The 21,470-nt window shown below is 32.3% G+C and overlaps 2 protein-coding genes and 1 long non-coding RNA gene across 4 annotated transcripts; 1 reads left to right on the forward strand and 2 right to left on the reverse strand.

The window, feature by feature from the left end:
- The first annotated feature begins 1,969 nt into the window (after window positions 1-1,969).
- Window positions 1,970-4,275, forward strand: LOC102594270 (beta-glucuronosyltransferase GlcAT14A-like). Its single transcript, XM_006358935.2, has 4 exons — window positions 1,970-2,567; window positions 3,130-3,205; window positions 3,304-3,419; window positions 3,542-4,275. The coding sequence occupies exons 1-4, from the start codon at window positions 1,970-1,972 to the stop codon at window positions 4,039-4,041; spliced, it is 1,290 nt and encodes a 429-aa protein (XP_006358997.1). The 3' UTR covers window positions 4,042-4,275.
- A 93-nt stretch (window positions 4,276-4,368) lies between these two features.
- LOC102587101 (protein SPA1-RELATED 4-like) lies at window positions 4,369-13,092 on the reverse strand. 2 transcript variants are annotated; one of them, XM_006358915.2, is made up of 7 exons: window positions 11,939-13,090; window positions 11,669-11,826; window positions 9,667-10,675; window positions 9,443-9,589; window positions 9,001-9,312; window positions 7,106-7,165; window positions 4,369-5,145 (listed from the first exon to the last, which is right to left on the reverse strand). In XM_006358915.2, exons 1-7 carry the CDS (start codon window positions 12,680-12,682, stop codon window positions 4,957-4,959), a joined length of 2,619 nt encoding a protein of 872 aa, XP_006358977.1. In that variant the 5' UTR covers window positions 12,683-13,090; the 3' UTR covers window positions 4,369-4,956. The 2 variants fall into 2 exon arrangements, with proteins under 2 accessions (XP_006358977.1, XP_006358978.1); XM_006358916.2 differs by lacking the exons at window positions 4,369-5,145; window positions 7,106-7,165 and having other exon boundaries at window positions 9,153-9,312; window positions 9,397-9,589; window positions 11,939-13,092.
- A 2,193-nt stretch (window positions 13,093-15,285) lies between these two features.
- On the reverse strand, window positions 15,286-17,275 carry LOC107062931 (uncharacterized). Its single transcript, XR_001474955.1, has 3 exons — window positions 17,102-17,275; window positions 16,419-16,460; window positions 15,286-15,599 (listed from the first exon to the last, which is right to left on the reverse strand). It is a non-coding gene; the product is annotated as an uncharacterized lncRNA (long non-coding RNA).
- Between the last annotated feature and the right edge of the window lie 4,195 nt (window positions 17,276-21,470).

Genomic DNA, 21,470 nt, shown 5'->3' on the forward strand with positions numbered 1-21,470 from the left:
CACCCACCCTTCACTTTTTTTTTTTTAATATATCGTGTTAAGATATATGATATCTGAAATTAGATATGATTGGACATTAGTTATTTTATCTTAAAGTCGATCATGTTTATCTCACTTCAGATATCAACTTTCAAGACCGACCTACTTTAGGCTCCAAGTATTGATGTGCGCTCAAAATTTTATTCTTTGACTTATTCATAGGAACCCTTATTCTTAATTTCTTATATACATATAGTGCTAGATATATTCAACATAAATGTAAGATCGACCGTGATAATAGAATACATAATTTATAAAGATTTATAAGATAGAATAGGGTACCCATTTGAGCTATTGCAAACTGTAGAATGGGTTAGACCTTCTATAAATTATAAATTTAGCTTAAATTGAGGAATTATATTCTTGTCATCCTTTAATAAAATATCATAAAAAGAATATCAAATATTTCTCTCTCTACCTGTATTTAAAATATTCTAACCAATATTTTATCTCTACTACTATCAATATTAATAGTAGTTATTTTAATATCACTTCTTATTTTCATGTAAAAATAGTATTAATAATAATATTACATATTTCAATTTTCAGTGTAACTGATCTTTAATTTTCTCCGTTTATAAACTGTTTTTGGTTACAAAAGCAAATAGTTTATTGTTATATTTGTTATTTTGATAATGTTGCTGTGTTTGTAATAATTTCTTTAAACTGAGCTACTTATATTTTTGAATCTATTTATGTATATATAACATGAGTTGAATTTTTAAAAATATTTTTCTAATCTAATTCTCCACCCAATGACAATTCAAACTCAATTAACTTAAAAGCTTAAATGTATTATAATATTTATATCATTATGCTGGGATTAAGAATTGTATTTTTGTTATTTTACATACTTTATTTCAGAATAAAGGAATAATTTATCTCAGTATAATTATTAATCCTGAAGTAAATTATTCCATCTTTATAACTAAACAAATGAATTAAAAACACTTAAAAATATTTTGAGATTAACTATTCTTATCCCTCCTATCAACCGATCGGAAAGTAAAATTGCCGTCTTGGGTCCAAACTAGAGGAAAAGTGATTTTGTCTTTTATTTCAAGTATACACACATGTCAGCTCATGGCCAACTACAATTTTCAATTATTTTTACTCTCCTGGATCTATTTTTTTTTTTTATGTTTTCGATAATTCTAATGCTAAGTTCTGACTTTTTCCTAAAAAAATCAATTATATAATTTATAGTACTATGTACTTGTCTTTCTTTTCGACCATCTCTTGTACAATTTTAATATTTTATCTTATCTCCAATGAGACATTTTATATTGTCTTCTCTTTTGTAAGTGCTTAATAAAATATCAAATGATATCTTAAATATACTATAATTAAGAATGAAAAGATCTTTCAAATTTATTTATTTTAAATATGTTGCAAAAATTTGTCATCATCAAGAATAAATATTCCCTTTTTTAGATTATTATTTTAAGTTGTGTGAATAGTATCGTTTTTGGGACCAACAAAATATTAGATTATCATTTTAACATATACAAAAATTTTATATCATAATTTATTATTTTCTCATAAATTCTCAATGTGTTCAAAAGGGATATTTAGAAATTTAAAAAGATGACTATTTACTAAGCAACCACGAAAAAATTGTGTAAAAAGACTTTACTAAACTTTTTATCTATAACTTTTGATTGAACAATTCTATTAGAAAAATCAGTGAACTTTTAGTGGTTATAAAAAAAAAGGGAATATTGTGAGAAAATATTTATGTCACATAAGTTTGTTAGTCGATTTAATCATCTTATATTTGTGTATAAATGTTTTTCATATACTATTATACACTTTTATATAAGGTCAATATGTTATGTATAAGGCTTTTTCTCAGATATAATATTATATATTGAACTACGTAGCGATGTAGATAGGATTTCCTATAAAGAACTCATGACAAGGTTCAACAATGGTATCTTTGAACATGGAGAAAACATGTGCAAATCCTCTAGCTATAACTTTTCTTATTTGTTTTTTCCTTCTTGGTACCTCTTTCAACATGACTCTTATTTTCCCTTTCCACACAATCACTTCAATAATCTTCTCAATATTCCCATCTTATATTACTATTACAAATAATCAACATAGTAATTCATACTTTGTTGAATCAAAAATCAATCAATTATCTCAATATCCTCCTATTATTAATAATAATCCTTCGATACCGCGATTCGCTTACTTGATTTCGGGATCAAAGGGTGATCTTGAAAAGTTATGGAGGTGTTTGAGATCAATGTATCATCCATGGAATTACTATGTTGTTCATTTGGACTTGGAGTCAAATGTACAAGAGAGATTGGAACTTGCTTTAAGATTGAAAAAAGATGAAATTTATACACAAGTTGGAAATGTGTATATGATTAGTAAAGCAAATATGGTGACATATAGAGGACCAACTATGGTTTCTAATACACTTCATGCTTGTGCTATTCTACTTGAGAAACATAAAGATTGGGATTGGTTTATCAATTTGAGTGCTTCTGATTATCCTTTGGTTACTCAAGATGGTTAGTACTCTAGTCCTTTATCACACTTTTTATTTTTGTTAAGCGATGTTCACACAAATAGTCAGACAGATTTACTGTTTACTTTTTCAGATGATATACATATATTATACATCTGCCAGTTGTTTTAAATTAAATCAGTTAGATGGATGACTTTTAGTTCCACCCTAGTGAAGGGCGGAGCTATATTTCATGAAATTGAATTTCTTAGTCGAAAAATAATATTGTATGACATAGATTAAAAAATAAATTTAGTCTGTTTACTAGGAAGATGGCCATCCAATTCGAAGTGTTCTTCTGGAAAGTTTCAATCTTGTTGACTATGTTTTTGTATCTATATAAATTGTTAAATTCGGTTGATATGAAAGAATCTTCTATATAACATAAATAAGAGTGGTTTAAAAGTATAGAGATTGCAAGTCCAAATTCTGACAATTAAAAGGAATGTGTACACTCTACTTGTGGAATCACACTGATATACGTTATTGTTATTGCCTTCTCTAACAACTTAAACGTTTAAACAAGATATCTCTGATTTTCCTTCTTTTTTTCCTTCTTTATACAGATCTACTCTACACATTTTCTGATTTGAAATCAGACTTGAATTTCATTGAGCACACAAGTGAGCTAGGTTGGAAAGAGTATGTGTCTAACTTAATTAATCCTCTTGTGACTATGAATAACTCACTATTCAAGCTTTAATTTTAATGATATAATATATTTTATTATCATTTTGCAGGGCCAAAAGGGCAATGCCACTAATTATAGACCCAGGATTGTACAAAACCACAAAGTCTGATATATTTTGGGTCACACCAAAAAGACATGTTCCCACAGCCTTTAAACTCTTTACTGGTATTTTGACTTCATAAAATTTACTTGTAGTTACCTTTATAAATGATTTGATTGTGTAAATATTACGCACGACTTCGATGCATAGAACTTGAACTCTAAAGCATGTTACAAACATGACACAGGTTCAGCTTGGATGATCCTTTCACATGCATTTGTGGAATACTGCATATGGGGATGGGACAATCTCCCAAGGAACCTACTTCTGTACTACTCGAATTTCGTGTCCTCTCCAGAAGGCTACTTTCAGACTCTTGTATGCAATGCACCAGAGTTCACTTCAACTGTTATTAACCATGACATGCACTATATTTCTTGGGATGTTCCTCCAAGACAGCATCCACATACACTTACCCTGAATGACACTGCAAATATGATAGCAAGTGGAGCAGCGTTTGCGCGCAAGTTCAAGCAAGATGATCCTGTTTTAGACAAGATTGATATGGAATTACTTAATAGGAGTAATGGTAGCTTCACACCTGGTGGTTGGTGTGCTGGAAATCCTCCTTGTTCTATAGTTGGAAATCCAACAAAACTTAGGCCAGGTCCAGGGGGTCAAAGGCTTCGACGTCTTATTGGTAAACTAGTATTGTCAGCTAAATATAGTCAGAACCAGTGTAGTTAGATTTCTTTTGTATTTTCATCCATGCTGATCCACAAAAGCAGGAGGGGACAAGAATGTAACATTAAAAGAGCCAGACAACAATATCGGCAGTGAACTCGGTCATTTGTCGAATAAACAGGCCAGTAGATAAGAATATAACACTATAAGATCATCACCACCAACTGATTTGAACAAAAGTTTAACTTCTATGCACGGGCAGTGTACAAGTTCTCCACACAGTCAGGTAAATATGACCTGCAATGATAGGTCTGTCTATGGTATATATAGTTTGGTAACATAATAAACAGTAAATAATTCAAACATGTTACATTAGCCATTATCTCCCACTGAAACGATGGAAAACTCTGTATTCATAATTTTGCATGTTTTTTCTGTCAAACAAGTTGGCTGGTCATGAACAGCATACATATCTTAGACAGAATGTGCTCGAAAGTGAATAATCTGAAATGTTACCTCTGCCTCCTTGCACTCGCGTGTTTAGCAGCTGATCAGATCAGTGTGAACTAAATGAGATACAGCATGGATTCTAAGACACTGCTTGTATTCTTCTACTTACTGTCATCAGGCAAAGATATAACATTCTGAAATTTTCGTTAGAACTCAAAATTACAGAATATACAAAGAGAATAACACTTGCATCGCTTCTTCCCACACCCCCTAACCAATATCTATTTACAGCACATTCCACCATGAGAAAAAACTCATGCTTCCATTGAGCTGCTTCAGCTATGAACTAACTACAAAAATATTTGTTTCTTGATGGCAACTTCCTTGTTACCATGGCATCGTATCGAGTTTATCACTTCTACGACAATATCTTGGTGTAAGCCCCTCATTTACATTTACTGAACTCCTCTCCTTCACACCTTTCCTCATCTTGAAGTAACTAGTCAACCTTTAGGGAATTTAACCACATCATACCATCTCCAAGAGCTTGATATTTCCCATAGAATTTGCGGCAACTAAGGTAGGGGACTGACCACGCCAACACACAGATGAGATGAACTGTGCACTGTCCTCCACTTCATCGCCAGAAAGCGGATCTGTGCAGTTAAATTTAAATGACAATGCTGGCATGGGAAAAGCTTTGTGGTAGATGACAACCTGCAGCATGACACAAAGTACCAATTACACATTAATAATGGAAAATTGAGCAGCGATCAGCACTAACAGTCACCAGAAATGGCATCAGATGGTGGAATATATTGTTCGGACTCTTCGAAAATATTGACGGGTGCATGTAGGATCCTCAAAAGTAGTGTATTGTTGGAGGATCAGACATGGGTGCGGCAACATTTTTGGAGATTCCGAGCAACATACGCATAATGTTCAAATTCTTATAAGTTGGGACTCAAAAGAAACCTGCCTCAATTCAAAGATGAACTACACATACTTATTTTATTTTTTTGCGGTGGGGATTGTGGGAGGGGAATGATTACAGAAAAATCACAACCTTTTCGAACCAAATTTCCTTTCTCTGTGTGTACATTATGTGAGGAGAGAACCAGATTAAAAAGAACTACTCAAGATACAGGATAATTAAGTAGTTTCTTCCTGTAGGCAGACTGTTAAATAGTTAAGGTTTGGAGTTGGAGGCTCGATAATATGGACTGAAGCTTTTCGCACATAAGGTATGTAGAGCATTATCTAAGTACTAAATATTCTGCTTTGGGATGTACCAGTCTATCACTTCATCTCCTTGTATAGTTATATATACTTCAAAAAAGAATGAGCACTTCATTCTTCAAAGGATCAATAGAGGCTCAACAATACATGAATCAGATTATAAATATATTTTTTTTATCAAGTAAAGGTATTTTCATTCATAAACATGGCCAAACTGGCCGTATACATGGGGTATACCAAATTAAAAGGTGAAGATTCTACAAAATATGATTCTCTACAAACTCCGCCCAATCATCTATACAACAAAGAACTTTCTATTTACACCAAAAGAAAATAAGGGAGCGGAGACTACTCCTCAACTGAGGGAGACTCGATTCTACTCCTTCAAAAGCTCTCCTATTACACTCTCTCCAACCTACCCACATTAATGCAAGTGGAACCACGTTCCAAACCTTTCGTCTTCTCCTCCTTCTCCTGCTCTTCCAACTGAACATCAAATCTTTAACAGTTCTTGGAATTGCCAAGGGAGTGTGAAACCACTTAAAACATATCAAATCATATATATATATATATATATATATACACTTCCTCCCTCCCATTTTATGTGGCACCGTTTGACTTGGCACAATATTTAAGAAAAAAAGGAAGACTTTTGAAACTTGTGATCTAAAACAATCCTTAGATATTTGTGTGGTTGTAATATTTATGTGAATTTAGAGCCATAAAAAGTAACTAAAATCCTTTGGTTTCCTCTTGAAGCCAAGGAGAACATCTTCTGCAGACTGTCTATGAACCTACTTGTGCAAAAGATCAACTTAAGGTACCAACTGACAGTCTGAGGCAAATAAGTGATAGCCATCACAAGGACACATGTAAGGATGTAATTGTTTGATTAGGGCTAGTGATCCCATTGATGTGCACATCTCAATGCCGTACATGCACAATATAATCTAAAGACAGATCTATACATGTCTAAATAAAGACGTGTAACATATTGCACAAGTGGCAATTGGCACAAGGTGAACATGCTCAAGACCCACTGTGTCGTCTAGAACATGCAGACTACACCTAGTGTTGAGGGTGCCAAATTCCATTTCATAGAAGTGAGTTTTGACCAGTTTGTACTTTTTTCATATTGTATTTCAGCATGACTGGTCATATTGTATGCCTTCTGGTAAAAAAATTCATTTCATGATAGTCATTTTGTATTTTTAGCATAAAATACTTGCTTTCTCTACCTTTATTGTAAACAGCTATCTGGAACTTTAAACAAAAATTGCAGCCGCATGTATCTTGATGCTCAAGGAACCAGTTCTAGTCAACTATTCCCTTTAATATGATGTAAACAAACATTTTCGGTGCAATTATTGCTCATAACTCATTTAAAATGCACTCAAGTACACAAGTACAGATTTAACTTTGCGGTAATAAATGATACCTCATTTGTCTCTGAGCCAGTTGCTATGTAACCATCAGATACAGATAGGCCAACAAAGTTCTGAAACAAAGAAATGCTTTCATCAGTAGCAAAGCACATTCAAGCACAATTACATTATCACGGGAAAGGGAAGATACAAAGCACAAATCAGGAGTAAGTTGTACGCAGAAACTAGAGACATGATTCGGTTACTTTTAGTCATGTCTCATAAAGAAGAAACTGGTGACAGTGTTGATGATACAAAGCAACTAATCTTTTTAAGGTATGGCTGAGAATTACTTTGTAGATGCATAAGCTTGTATGTACTTTATATAAGTTTCGAGTCAATAATCTATCATTTGAATTACTACAATATAGAGAGAGTGCACTATGACATAAGAATGCTTGAAGTCGTGTCATATAGGCAAGACTGGAACTTGATTGTCTAGCTATCCTATATAAGCTTGAGCATATTTATTAAATTTATGCAACATGTACACATATTTAATCCCTTCCTTTCTCTGTCCACCTCTTCTTCATCTATTCATTCTGGTTTAGTCCCTGTTGCTGCTCCCACCCTATTATTTTTTTTGTAAGCCTCTCTCCTCTCCATTTCCTTAACCCGCAACAAAAGCTATTCAAATCTCCATTCTAATTCATCTATTTAAAAGTCTTCCATAACAGTGGAGCAGGAAAGGCCTTATAGGTAGATTCTACCAACGGTAGTAAAGAATCAAGCTGGTAGTCAACAATCCAACTTTACTCGTGGTTCTAAGGAGGATCAAAACTGGCTGCAATCGAATAGAGGACGGGGTATGTTTGGGAGAGGGAAGGGTTGAGACTCATTTGGTACTAGGTAGTGTAAAGCCCTGAAACTTCTAAACAATTATTTGGGCTAATTACAATCCTAATTGCATGATTCAGGTAGTCCTGAGGTGTGTATGGACCCAGATGAAGGTGGTGAAGTGTATGGGACATGATAATGTATGCATGGTATACAGAGGCGGATCTAGGATTTGGAGGTCGTGGGTGCCACATCGTTCAAGTAAGATAAAAGGATCGGTTTCTTTAATTTTGGGTTACAATTCGGATTATTAATCTTTTTTTATTTTTATAAACAAATCGATCAAATATGCATGTTAGTAATATTTTCTTTTAGATGTTCTGAGATTAGAGATAACTAAACAATTCAGTTTTTATTTCCTTTTTGAAATTAAATGTCTTATTCGCTGAAACTTTGAGGGAAAAAATTTCACATTAAAATTTGAGCTTGTATAAACCATCTAATAGTATTAACTTAATATATTCATATTTCATTGACTTTATGTGTTGTCGGAGATATATAGTAGGGAAAGAATAAAAATTGTAATTTCAGCCTAATCATCTTACTTAGCAAGAACGTCGGTGAAGATCGAAAGAACCTTTAAATTAAAAAAAAAACTCTAATAATAATATTCATCATATTTAAAACTTATATTTTTTAAAAACTACTATTTAAATGTATTCTTAATAATATTTATTTGACGTTCATAATTCAGTACTTATTAATTGATAAAGAATAAACACGTAACACTCATATCAAGTGATTAATAATTAGTGAAAGAGAAAGTAAAAAAAAGTAGTAAATAAATAAGAATGAATGGAGAAAAAAAAATTAAAGCCCTTTACACATTAATGAAAAAGACAAAAGAGAAAAGAAAAGAAAAAAAAGGATTAATGAAAAAGACAAAAAAGAAAAAAAAAAAAGCAAGCAAAAAATAGGTGATATCACTGTATGGGATTTTAGAATAATTAACTGTATGGGCAACTTAGATCTCTCTTAACTATATCACTGAGAATGTTACAAGACAACATACTGTTCGATGAGATCACAGAAACAAAAATTTTATCCAGGTGATAGGATCAAAGTATGATACCTTTACATTCATATGTCCTGTAAATGACTGAAGAGGAGAATCGAGAATACGAGACGTGCAAGTTGACAGATCCCACAGCTTTATTGTATTATCCGTAGATGCAGACACAAGAGTTGTTGAATCTATGAACTTGACATAGCTCACTGTCTTGTTGTGCCCAATTAATGTGCATAGAGGCAACTTTGAGTTTCGTAGGTCATAGTAATATATCTTATGATCTGCTGAACCAAAAGCAAGGGCCCGTCCTGAATCAACAGGGAACTGAACACAGCAGACATTGGCTTTTGTTTTTATGGTTCCAACACTGACTCCCTGTGGCAAACAGGTTAGACAAACCAACTTATTACACATCCACATTCAATTAACACAGCAACAATAACTAGATGACTGTAGTACATTTAGTTTTAAAGCTGACATCCACCAAGTGCAAAAGTAGAATTGCCTGATTGATATTCCAAAGCTTCACAGAACCATCATCGCTCCCGCTTGCCAACATGGTTGGATCTGCTAAAGAAAAATCAACAGACCAGACGCGTTTCTCATGCTCTCTCATCTCCATGAAAAGCTGACTTCTTGTGACATCCCATACCTGTATTATGTTTCTAAGCAAACGTCTTCCTGCTACTGCTAAATAAACAAGATTGAATGATCATGCATTTGACGTACCTGCACCACACCTTCAAAGTTACTTGAGGCAAGCTGGCTTTTGATATAGCCATTCCAACATATACTGCTTAACTTTGATCTATTAGCCATTTCAACGACTGGATAGTGTATATCACGATCCGCATTTAGAATTGAGTTATATTCAAAAACTTTGATCTTCTTATTTACACCAGCAGTAGCAAAAAATTCACCATCACGATCAAAGCTGAGAGAACATACGAGATTGGAAGGGTTTAGAAGATCCCCTTGCTTTAAATCTGCCTTCACTTCTAACTTGCTAAAAGAAAAGTACTTGCACAGACCCTCCAAGTAAGAATTGATCCATCCCCTCTGTCTATCACCATTGCACCCTCCCTTTGATGACAAATTACTAAGAGAACTCCTTTCAGTAGCTGTAGCGGAACTTTTACATTCCGGACTTGTTTGACAGTTTCTACTCATAGATTTGTCCCTTTTAATAACCCTGCGTCTCGTCATGAAATAAGCTGCCTCCAATTTTCTGAAGTTTTTCATCAACCGGGAACTTTTTGACGAAATGCTGCTTTTATTTTCAATATGCCTTTCGAATTTCTGGCTTTCATCTGGATGGCCATCAGATTCCTCACCTGTGCTGGGCCTAGACCTCTTTCTAGATCCAGAGCTCCCTGAATCATGATCTACAGTAATATTTGTCCTCCGAGAATTCAAATGCTTAGCTGGTTCTAAGCTTGAGCCTCCTTTCATCTTAAGGGGTGTCTGCATCTCAGTGGCCTCTTCTGCTGGTTCTACGCTTGAGCCTCCTTTTAACTTGAGGGTTGTCTGCATCTTAGTGGCCTCTTCTACATCAGACGATAAAAAAGACACGATTTCGTGCAAATTTTCCACAGCCTCCTGCTTTTTCTGTTGGATTAGTAAAAGGAACTCCAGCAATAATTCCTGCTCATCTATTTTTTCTCTAAGCTCTATTGCTGCTTCACGCTCTTCCAAGTCATGTCTTGGAGTTTTAAGGAACTCACTTTCTAGCAACTCACTGTCATCAATTTAAAGGAATGAATGAGGAAAGAGTGGCAAAGAGTCAAGGATATTGATGTTAAGATGATCAACTGCATAATATTCATTTTAATGAAAATCCGCTGAAAGCAGCAGAGGAAGTAGAAAGTTCAGGAGAACAACGAGATGTCTGAAATGAATTTCATGATCAGATAAAAGGGACTCATTCAGTCAGATAGTACTCATTTGAAGATAACTTATATGTCATTACGATCCATTTTATTTTACCATCAATATTAGAATTATTTTACCTTACCCTCCTTTCTACTACAGATGTAATTTATAAGTTTCAGAGATGGAAATTGTCAAGGAAATCAGCAATGATATTGCAGATTGTATTGAGACAAAGCCTTTAGAACAGATTGCAATATGCTGAAGAGGCAACCATGGAACTGCAGAATCAAGCCATCCACAGAGGACGATAGAGCTGCTGATTGGTTAGCTAGTTATGCATGAAATATAGTACTGTCATATCTTCATAAATCATATATAAACACCCTCCCCTCGGTGGGTGTAACTAGTTTACTTCTTACAATGAAAATGTTCCTACTCCCAAGACACTAATCTAGATTATTATATTGATCAATTCTTAATTAAGAAAAAAGGATACTGCTATTGCAAGATATGTAAAAAAAAAAAATCTAGTTTAATAGCAAAAAGATAAGTTCGCATTGCTGCATTTGCCTTTATTCCTGCGGCTAAAATCTTCATTCCTGCATAAGCTAAAACCCATGATTCTTCCCTTTCGAGTTTTGTGCCACACAGGGAAATAAACACTTTGGAAATCAAGCTTTACAGGACCACAATGAAGGCTCTCAAGGATAATGTTATATATCAGTAAACATTACTCCTAGAAGACTTCAACAACAACCTGATCAGATTGCAAACAAATAAAAACTGGCATGCCTGAAGGAAAACTTTCTTTGGCAAAAACGAATAAACCAAGTGGACGCAAAAAAAACAGAATGCTCACCCCACTTTTGGCCGACTACTTGGGTCCGGGTGTAGTAACCATAAGCAAAATGAAGCTTCCTTAGACCATTTCAACAACAACTGTGGGGGTAGGACACGATGTCTTAGACATGACATATTTGCAATTTTCGCATCTGATGAGTTGAAGGTGCAGTATAGCTGCTCACAAATTATAAGCATCATTAAGACAAAACATCATCATGGAGGATACAGTAAAATTTAACTGAGCATACACCTCAACGCCGCGGAGTTGCTAACTACTGCTACTAACCTCAAAGAGAAGCACTCCGAGTCGATAAATGTCTGAAGCACAAGTGCCTGGAGCATCATTAACCTCTTCTGGACTAGTATACCAATTAGTTTCCAAGTGCAATATCTGTTTCATTGGAAAAGTATGCTTGTTGTTTTCCTCCTCTTGTCTATTCTTACTAGCTTCCAAAGTCTGCACCAGATGACCTGAACTTGACTGCAAGCAACTGCTTTCAGATGCTATAGCAGAGTCCTTCCCAGGAATCATCTCAAGTTGCAAAGGTGAAGATGAACTGTTTGGTTCATCTTCACATGAATCCGATCCCGAATCAGAACAGGAAGCAGATTCAATAAACGCAACACGGTTAAATGAAGACATAACAAAACATGATGGCCGCACATTATGAACAGCTATCCCTTGAGTATGTGCGAGTTTTACAATCTCTACAATTTGAGTAAATATATGCATACATTCAAGAGCATCAACAGTTCTCTCTGGATTATCCAACCAATGCCTCAAACTAACATCTTTACGATCGATTCCTCGAAGCCCTTGATCTTTAAAGCAATTAACATCAGATGACCCAATTCTTTCCCACTCTTTTGAAACAAATCCAGAATCATGAGATGCATCACTAGACAACCTGATAGTACTTGCAGAACGAAATCTTGAATTCCAATCCACAACACCTGAACTATTCAAACCCCTTGAACTCTCAGACCTCTCCCTACCAGACTGAGATGAACCCTCCATTACTATCCACATAGGACAATGCACATAACACCCACACAATCAAGAAACTGGAAAATCCTCAAACTCCTAACACAACCCCTTACTTCCAACATAGCCATATTGAATCAAGAACTCATTTTTACAACAAAAAAATGTCAAAAAATCACCTCACACAACTCTACTAGTATCACCTTTCAAAACACCAACCTTCTTTTCCTACATAAGACATCTGAGCAAAGTCTAAAAATAATATCAACAGAGAAAAAGCTTCAACCTGAGCTTGTATATCCGCTAAAGAGCAAAAAAACAAAAACACAAGAACCACACAACAGATACTGCAGCTTTACAAAATATACAAAACAATAGTACATACTAATACTATATTTTATTGTAAAACAAGTACAACCTCACAAAATTGGTGATAAAAATCAAATCTTTTTCCTCTTTAAACGGGATGTGTGAACAGAAAAAAGAAAATAAAAGGGGGGTTTTACCATTTAATATTTCCTTTTAAGGGAAAAAGAGTGTAAATTAATTCAATGATGTCAATGGATTTTTCTATTACTTAAAAGGGTCCACTCATTATCTACAACTCATTGTTTTTTAGGTTCTATTACATCCCAGATACGTGGCACATTCACATCCTCAAAACACTGAGAGTAAGCAGAGATGCCAAATACTCACTAGTAATGTAGCTCATCTTCCAGTGGACCAAATACCAAGAAAAAATGTACTTACATAAATAATTCTACAGAAAAAAACATCTACAAGAACAAGGACCATTGATTTCCAAGATGACAAACTACTCATTTATTACCTTGACTATACTTTATACTTTAATATTATTATATAAAATAAATAAATTCTTTTAGTTATATTGCAACGTACCAAGCAACTCTAAAATAATATATACTCAAAAACATGGTATATAAAGATTAAATTTTGCTTTAATACGCGGTTGTAAAATTCCTTTAGGTTATATGTCAAGTCGTATTAATCTCATAATTATTATTTTTATTATAACTATTGATAATCATTAATGAAAACTCTGAATCCGCTACCTAATACTCCCTCCGTTTCATAAAGAAAGACCTCCTTTTCTTTTTAGTCAGTTTCAAAAAGAATGACCTCTTTCCTTTTTTGGTAACATTTTACTTTTTGCTTTCCACGTGGCATGTTTAAGACCACAAGATTAAGGGCAATTTTGCACATTTGACATAACTTTAATTTAGGACCACAAGATTCAAAAGTCTTCTTTATTTACTTAAACTCCGTGCCAAGTCAAACCAGGACATTCTTTGTGAAACGGAGGGAGTACAATATATGAATTAAAGATTAGAAATAAAGTACAAACCTTTACATCATTTCAAAGATGGGAACATTACAGCCACTTGGAAAAAAAATCCCTAAAGTTGACGTAATCCGGAATTGATTTATCATTAATTTAAACTGAAAAAAGAGTCACTTTTTCCTCAAAAACGCTTGTCAGCAAATTAGAGCATTTAGAATGTTTACATAACTTCAACCTAAAAATCGATTTTGAAGTTAGGTTTGAACCCTAAATTGGTCCAATTATATGAAATTGGCCCAAATTATATAAATTTCTTTCATCCTGGAATTTCTGTAAAAAAAAAACACGTTTGCTCATAAAATTCTTAAATTTCAGAATTCTTAAGAGTTTAAATACTAACAAAAAGTTTTTTTTATACTAAATTATTCGGCTTCGATTTGTATTTATGATGAAAAATAACTTTATTTTTCAAGATCAATTTTTACTATAATAATAAAGGTTTACATTATTTTTTTTAATTTATAGTTAAACGCCCATAAAGATTATGTGGAGATGGATACGATGGGACGATAGAAAGTTGGAGACATCATGCATTTAGGATTGGGGACACAGCCAGTTTGTGATGATGGGTTTATCTGGAAAAAATTCGATGAAAAATTATACTATTTATACATAGATAAATATATATACAAAAAATTGTTGTAAATAATATGGATAACTCAGATAATTCTTATGGGCCATTTATTTGGACAAAGGTTGGCCAAGTTGTTAAGCCTAATAATTAGATAGGGAGCTTATCAAAATTCCACTAGTTTAAGATATTATTATTTAGATACACTTTAGTTTACAATTATGAATTTTATCAAATTCTTGTACATTCAGATACGTCCAGATACATGTATCTCGAGATATATGGGGTCAAAATTAGGTATAAGTTGTTCTAAATACATTGTATATTCACATATATTAGGAATACATAACAAATTTCGTTTGTCTCCCTTGTCACTCTTTTATGTATCTGGTATCATAAATACATGTGAATCATACCAAATACATATATCTAGTGTGATTCTCATATATTTGGGATATATGACTATCTAACTCGTTTACCTTCCCATCGCACTGGTCTTTCTCTATTTTAGTATATTTCGTAGCAAAAATGCATATATCTAGATAAATCTTTTTCAATATGATATTAAACTCTTAATTAATGAAAAGATACGGAGTTATTTGAAAGTATAGGTGGAAAGGTAAAATTAAAGAATCATTTATAAGGGAAATAGTTATTTTTTATGAAGTAGACTAAAAAAAATTAAGTAGGTCAGATAAATTGAAACGGACGGAATAAGTAAAGTAGTAGTAGCAGAGTCTATTTAACAATGAAAACTTGTGCTACAAACTTGACCAAAGAGACAAGACACTAAGTAGAGTACTTACTCCTTTACATTTTGTGTTTAGCACAAGGAACTCTTATTTCACCATAGATAACAAAGTAATATTGTTATTTTATTTAAACACATATCACTCATATAGTTTTAGATAAATTGTTCTTGACATTCTTAATGAGCACAAGTGCAGTTCACACAGGCACAGCTACTGCCACATTTGCATTTTCCATCATGTTCTTCAGCTCCAACATCCATCATCACCACCGTATCGCTGTGTTAGCAGGCGAAGTCAGAATTTTAATTGTATATATAAATGTTTAAAAATTCTATATAATGATTATTTTAAATAGTAATAACTGTATTTTAAATTTGATATTTATATATATTTAATAAAATTCTTAATATAAACACATTATTTGAGTAAAAGTTAATAAATTTGACGAACTTATATTCAGACTTGTAGCTCCACACCCCGGACTACAAGAGGAAGAAAGACAAAAAGACAACATATACAACAACAAATTTAATGGCAATTAAGAGGCAAGAATTTCATAGAAAGAATTAAGAAAATAATCTACTTTGCTCTCCCTTTGTTTCAATTTACAAGCCTATGAAGTTTTTTCCATTACGAATTAATAAAAAATTGTGTTACGAAATATAAATTTTTTTCATTTATTTTTTTAAATCACTAGAAAAGCGCATGATAAAAAATAGATCTTCATTTAACTATTTTTTTAGTGGCAAATTTTAATGAAAAAATAGTGATTTTTTTAAATAGTGTTTTGTGTTCTGATTCGAAATATGAGAGTAAAAAATCAACTAATTTTGGGTGTTAATTCGGCAAGTATTTTTTAAAAAAATATCATAAAATAAAATTTATATATTTAAAAACTACCTAAAAAGTTTTAGAAGTCACAATAATTAATAAATCATGATTAAAAAAAAATCATTTGACTCTGGAAATAGAAACATCAATAGTTAAAAAATATTAGTACATAAATTTATCTTTTGGTATAGAAAAAATGAATCAATAAATAGGGGTAATTTTGTTTATTTCAAGTTATATTCTTGTTTTCGGGGAGTTAATTACCTCTTATCTACGATGATGATATCATACTGGTTTTCCTTCTTCCTGCAATATTTACAAACATTAATTTACATCGCTATACGTTATTTTCGATTTGAACTATATATAATTAAAAAATTAAAAAAAATCAAAATATATAGTTATATGCATTGACATAAATTGTGATAAAAGAATTAATGGACGTGGTAGTCATGTTTGTGAGATACAAGTATTACGGTATATCATTTGTGTACCTTTTTTTAGTTTGAGTAAAATTTGTGAGGTTATTTCTCTCGATATTTTGTACTCGTTTTTATATAGTGGATTGCTCATCTTCTCTTGTGAATTAGATTGATTGATCGAACCATGTTAAATATTTATTTCTCTATTGATGTATTTCTCTTTTGTCGTCTTACGTATTGTCTTCTGATGCTTATTTTGCTAGCTTCATGACACCTAATTATCTTGATCGTAACAATGTTTCACACCAATAAACTTAAAATATTAAATCCACCTCTACCTGTTTCGAAAGTGGAAAGGCATTTTTCCCTTAGACATGATTATACACGAAACTTAACTAATATTAGAAGAAAATTGATGACACTTCCATCCATTCACAACTTTTAAAAGTAGTATTCTTTTTCTTTGTTAAATTTCGTGTTCAGTTAAACTACGTCACATAAATTTAAAGGTCAATAATTACTTACACGCATTGGCTGACATCAGCGCAATCGCAACTACCACACTTGTTCGACATGTTTAGGAGATTGAAGCTAAGGGGGATGAAATAGAGTTTTTTAGTTATGTAAGAGAGCAAGTATATATTATGAATTTGCTACGCCTTGAATTATAACTATGAGATTGAGTTGCTATTTATAGATGGAAATTAAGGACAAGTTGGCATATAGGGCTAGAAAAGAGAGCACAAAGCTTTTAACAAAAAAGTTGGAAAAAGGAATCTACAAAAGGAGAGGAGGGCCTTACTTATCGTCAAATGTTGTGGTGGAGTGGTAATTAGAGATTTTGAGATTGAACTTCAGATATGGAATTGTCTTTGGTATAGAGAACATTTTATCATTCAAAGTGATACTTTTTTTTTTATGGAAATTCGAATTAATGAGACCCCAAAACGAATATCGAATACTGAATAGTGCCTTAGGCTTGGTTTTTTTTCATCCTCTCATGTCACCTTCATGTTCTCCAATATTCTTTTCTTGATCGAATTTACTACTCAAATCACTATTGATTCTTTTAGATATGGGAGTTTAAGCATTTTTACATTTATATCAGCCTAATAAGTAATAAAATTCATAAAATATTTACGAGCAACTTACATAAATCTCACTAGTTTAGGAGTTAATTACTTAGATTCACGCTAGTTTACAATATTATGAACTTTATTAGATTTTGGACTTTGGATACATGTATATGACATGTCCAAATATGTCTAGATACATGTATCACGAATATATGAGGTCAAAATTAGACCCAATTTGATCTCTCTCTCTCTCTATATATATATACATGGTATCCAAGTAGATTCATAGGTACCTGACTCTCTCACTCGCATCTCTCCTATCTCACTCGTCTCTCTCCCTATTTTAGTGTGTCTTGTAGCAAAAATACATATATCTAGATGTATGTAACTTAAAATCTGATTCTATGCAATTATTAATTAGCTAATAATAACAATCCATAATTTAAGTATTAAATTGGTAAAACAGAAATAGTTTAGGGGTTCTTTTAGGTATTAAATCAGTATAAAAAATGGTTATTCTTAACCTTCAACTCATCTAGATTCTTGAAACTCTTTGTGAAAAATGCCTTTTACCTTTTAATCTATTTAAAGGAAAAGTAATTTATTCGATGGTCCTCAATAATCCACTGATTTTTTTTGGAAATAAACAAAATATGTATATCTACATTGGACATATGGAAAATTCCAATTTTCAAATTATCAAAAAAGAAAATTCCAATATTCTATTTTGTATTTGTCATTTGATGATAAAGTTTTTCATGAGATGAGAGTTCAAAGGATAGTCTCTTTCATCAGTGGTAAAATCAAGAATTCTAATAAGGGGAATAAAAAAACATGTTAATATTACGAGATGATCGACTGAGTTGTTTAATGTTATTTTTAGGATATTAAAAATGTTCGAAAAGTGGAGATTGAGTATAATAATTTTATTATATAAAAATAAGAGAGATATTCAGAATTGCAATAACTATAGGGTATCAAAATGTTAAGCCACACTATAAAAGTTTGAGAGAGGGCGATGGAGATAAGGATAAGGCCAATTGTGTCTATTACCGAGAATCAATTTAGATTCATGTTGAGGTGTTCCACTTTAGAAGTCATTCATCTCGTTCAGAGATTGATATTGGAGTAGTATAGGGAGAGTAAGAAAGACTTACATATAATGCCTATATTGACCTAAAAAAATATACGATAAAGTCCCTAGGTGTTCTATGGAGATGTTTTGAGGCTAAAGGTGTACTTGTAGTTAGGACGATTAAAGACAAGTGTATATGATGAAGTCAAGACTCGGGTGAGGATAGTAGAAGGAGATTCGGAGGTCGGAGCAATTACCGAGATGGAATTGCAACATGGTTAACATGTTTTTATGTGTTTTGGTGATGAATAACATATCCTATGATATCATAGTATATTCTATTTTTCAATAACATATTATAATTGACGAGACACACAATGAAGTTAACAATAGACCGAAGGTTATGGATGACTAGTGCCAAATTCCTTCAATCTACCCTTCTCTTTTTTTACCAACTACGCACATCTACTTCTTCCATGTTTGGATCTATTTTTTTCGTGACGCTTTCCTCATCATTTATTAATCTTTTTCTTCTACTTCGTCCTTCTTCTGCTCTTTTTAAAAAAAATGATGTACTGTAAATGTGAATCATTTTAAGTAAATTATATATCAAAAAATTGAAACATAGAGAGGATTTCATATTTAAAATTTAGAATTGTTTAGAGAAAATTTTGAGTTAGTCAGAATTGAATAATTCGTATATCTTCATGTATAGTTAGTGTACACCTCACGTATAATTAAGTTATATTCAAAGCCACGTGACGAGCTCAATGTGATAGCCAAACTCGCCTCACTCTCGCCAAAATGGATAGATTTGAGTTGAGGGGTACGCGGGAAGGAATAGTAATATATTATTGGCTATATTTTAAATAGTTTGAATAAGTCATTTTTGGGCTATTTGTATAAAAAGACTACTCTTGTAAGAAACATCTTATAAACAAATTTCTTAGCCATTTTGTTCTTTAGATTGTTTTGAGATGATGAATTGAGATATTGATATCTTGTAGATGATGAAATCCCTATATTAGGACAACTTATTGTAGCTTAGTTTGATGGATCGATATTCATTGTTGATCGAAAATTACTTGCTCGTGATTTTATATTGGGTCACTTATTTGTACATTTCAAGTGAATTTTCTTTTATATTGAATTCAAGTTTTTTTTTTCCTTAATTAATTTTGGATTCAATTAACCATTCTTTCGTCTCTTCTCTTATTCCCCTCTATCTTTAAATTTCGTGTTTGAATCGATATTGATTGAATTTACTTGATTAAAATTGTAGTATTTATTTTCCGTGTCGATTTGATTCTAATAGTCCAATTTAGATCTCATCAAATGTATTTTGAACTTATAATTTTTGAATTGTAGAAAATCTGATGATTAGATTTTGAATAAATTATTTATAAATAAAGAATTTATATCTATTTAATGATAAATACAAATAGAAAAAATTATTGAATTTTGCAAAATTCGTAAGATGAATGGTAGCTATTTGCCACTTTAAGATGAATTATTTTTATAACTAAAGTAATTTTTTTTATTGATATGAAAATTCGCAGTTGTTATTCTTAAAATGTTGTTTAAGGTAAACTTTGCTCCAAATTAATTACCTGAATCATAACTTTAATATTTGTATTAGTTCAAGATACAATTTTTTCTCCTTGAAGTTCCAAATGGTTAATTACTTTATCCTATGTGGCTGGATAATGCAATCTGGGACCCACATATTCCTTTGTCGCCAAGGAAGATAAAACCATAACATTTGCGACCAATGAGAGGAAATGACAAAAATATCCCTCGTGTTTAATAGTTGTAAATTTAAAATACTTTTTAGAGCTGATATAACCATCGTTATAAAAATAATTCATATATACATTTACTGTTACACAAAGAACTCACATATATATATATATATATATCTTTTTCCTTTAACGGAGTTTGAGAAAAATTTAACAGTGATTAAGTTCAAAATAAAATTTGACATTTACTTTATTCTGTTTGCGTATCAAATATTCCCTATTTTGATAAATTTAAATAATCAAAATTGTTCAATACTTAAGAGGCTATTTTAAACCTAACTTCTAACATAATAGGCTTTTATATGATTGTTGTTGACCTAGAAGGATGATAAATTCTCCAGGGAGATTCTGTGAAGATGCTTGGAGGCTAGAAGTGTACCCGTGACTTACACTAAATTGATCAAGGACATGTACAATGGAGTCAAGATCTGAGTAAAGAAATTGAAATGATACTTAGAGCACTTTTTCATTTTGGTGGGGTTGTAACATAGATCAACCCTTAGCCTATCTTTATTAGCCTTGGTGATGAATGTACATGACAAATTCAAGATGATATGTCATGTTGTATGTTATTTGCGGATGTTGTAGCTTTGATTGATGAGACTCGCGACGGAGTTAAACACTAAGCTAGAAAGTTGGAGACAAATCATAGAGTCTAAAGACTTCAGGTTGAATTGGACCAAGATTGAATACGTGAAGTGCAAGTTCAGTGATATTATGCATGAGGTTGATGTAGAAGTAAGATTTGATACACAATTCATTCAAAAGAGAGGCAATTTCAAATATCTCTAGTCGATTATCTAGGAAAATATGGAGATTGATGAGGATATGTCATTCACCGTATTAGTGCAGTGTGATGAAATGGAGGCTCGTATCCGATGCCTTATGTGATAAGAATGTGCCACTAAAACTTAAAAGTAAGTTGTACAAAGTGGTAGTTAAAC

The sequence above is a fragment of the Solanum tuberosum genome, unplaced genomic scaffold (genome assembly GCF_000226075.1).
Source record: "Solanum tuberosum cultivar DM 1-3 516 R44 unplaced genomic scaffold, SolTub_3.0 scf00283, whole genome shotgun sequence".
NCBI lineage: Eukaryota > Viridiplantae > Streptophyta > Magnoliopsida > Solanales > Solanaceae > Solanum > Solanum tuberosum.

What these genes read in the sequence shown, in the direction of transcription:
- LOC102594270 (XM_006358935.2), top strand. Translation starts at nt 1,970, where the DNA reads ATGGTATCTTTGAACATGGAGAAAACATGTGCAAATCCTCTAGCTATA. An exon ending in TCCTTTGGTTACTCAAGATG is followed by an intron (nt 2,568 to 3,129) that starts GTTAGTACTCTA and finishes TTCTTTATACAG; the next exon opens with ATCTACTCTACACATTTTCT. An exon ending in AGTGAGCTAGGTTGGAAAGA is followed by an intron (nt 3,206 to 3,303) that starts GTATGTGTCTAA and finishes ATCATTTTGCAG; the next exon opens with GGCCAAAAGGGCAATGCCAC.
- LOC102587101 (XM_006358915.2), bottom strand. Translation starts at nt 12,682, where the DNA reads ATGTGGATAGTAATGGAGGGTTCATCTCAGTCTGGTAGGGAGAGGTCT. An exon ending in AGTAGTCGGCCAAAAGTGGG is followed by an intron (nt 10,676 to 11,668) that starts GTGAGCATTCTG and finishes AATTGATGACAG; the next exon opens with TGAGTTGCTAGAAAGTGAGT. An exon ending in CTGGCTCAGAGACAAATGAG is followed by an intron (nt 5,146 to 7,105) that starts GTATCATTTATT and finishes GTCATGCTGCAG; the next exon opens with GTTGTCATCTACCACAAAGC.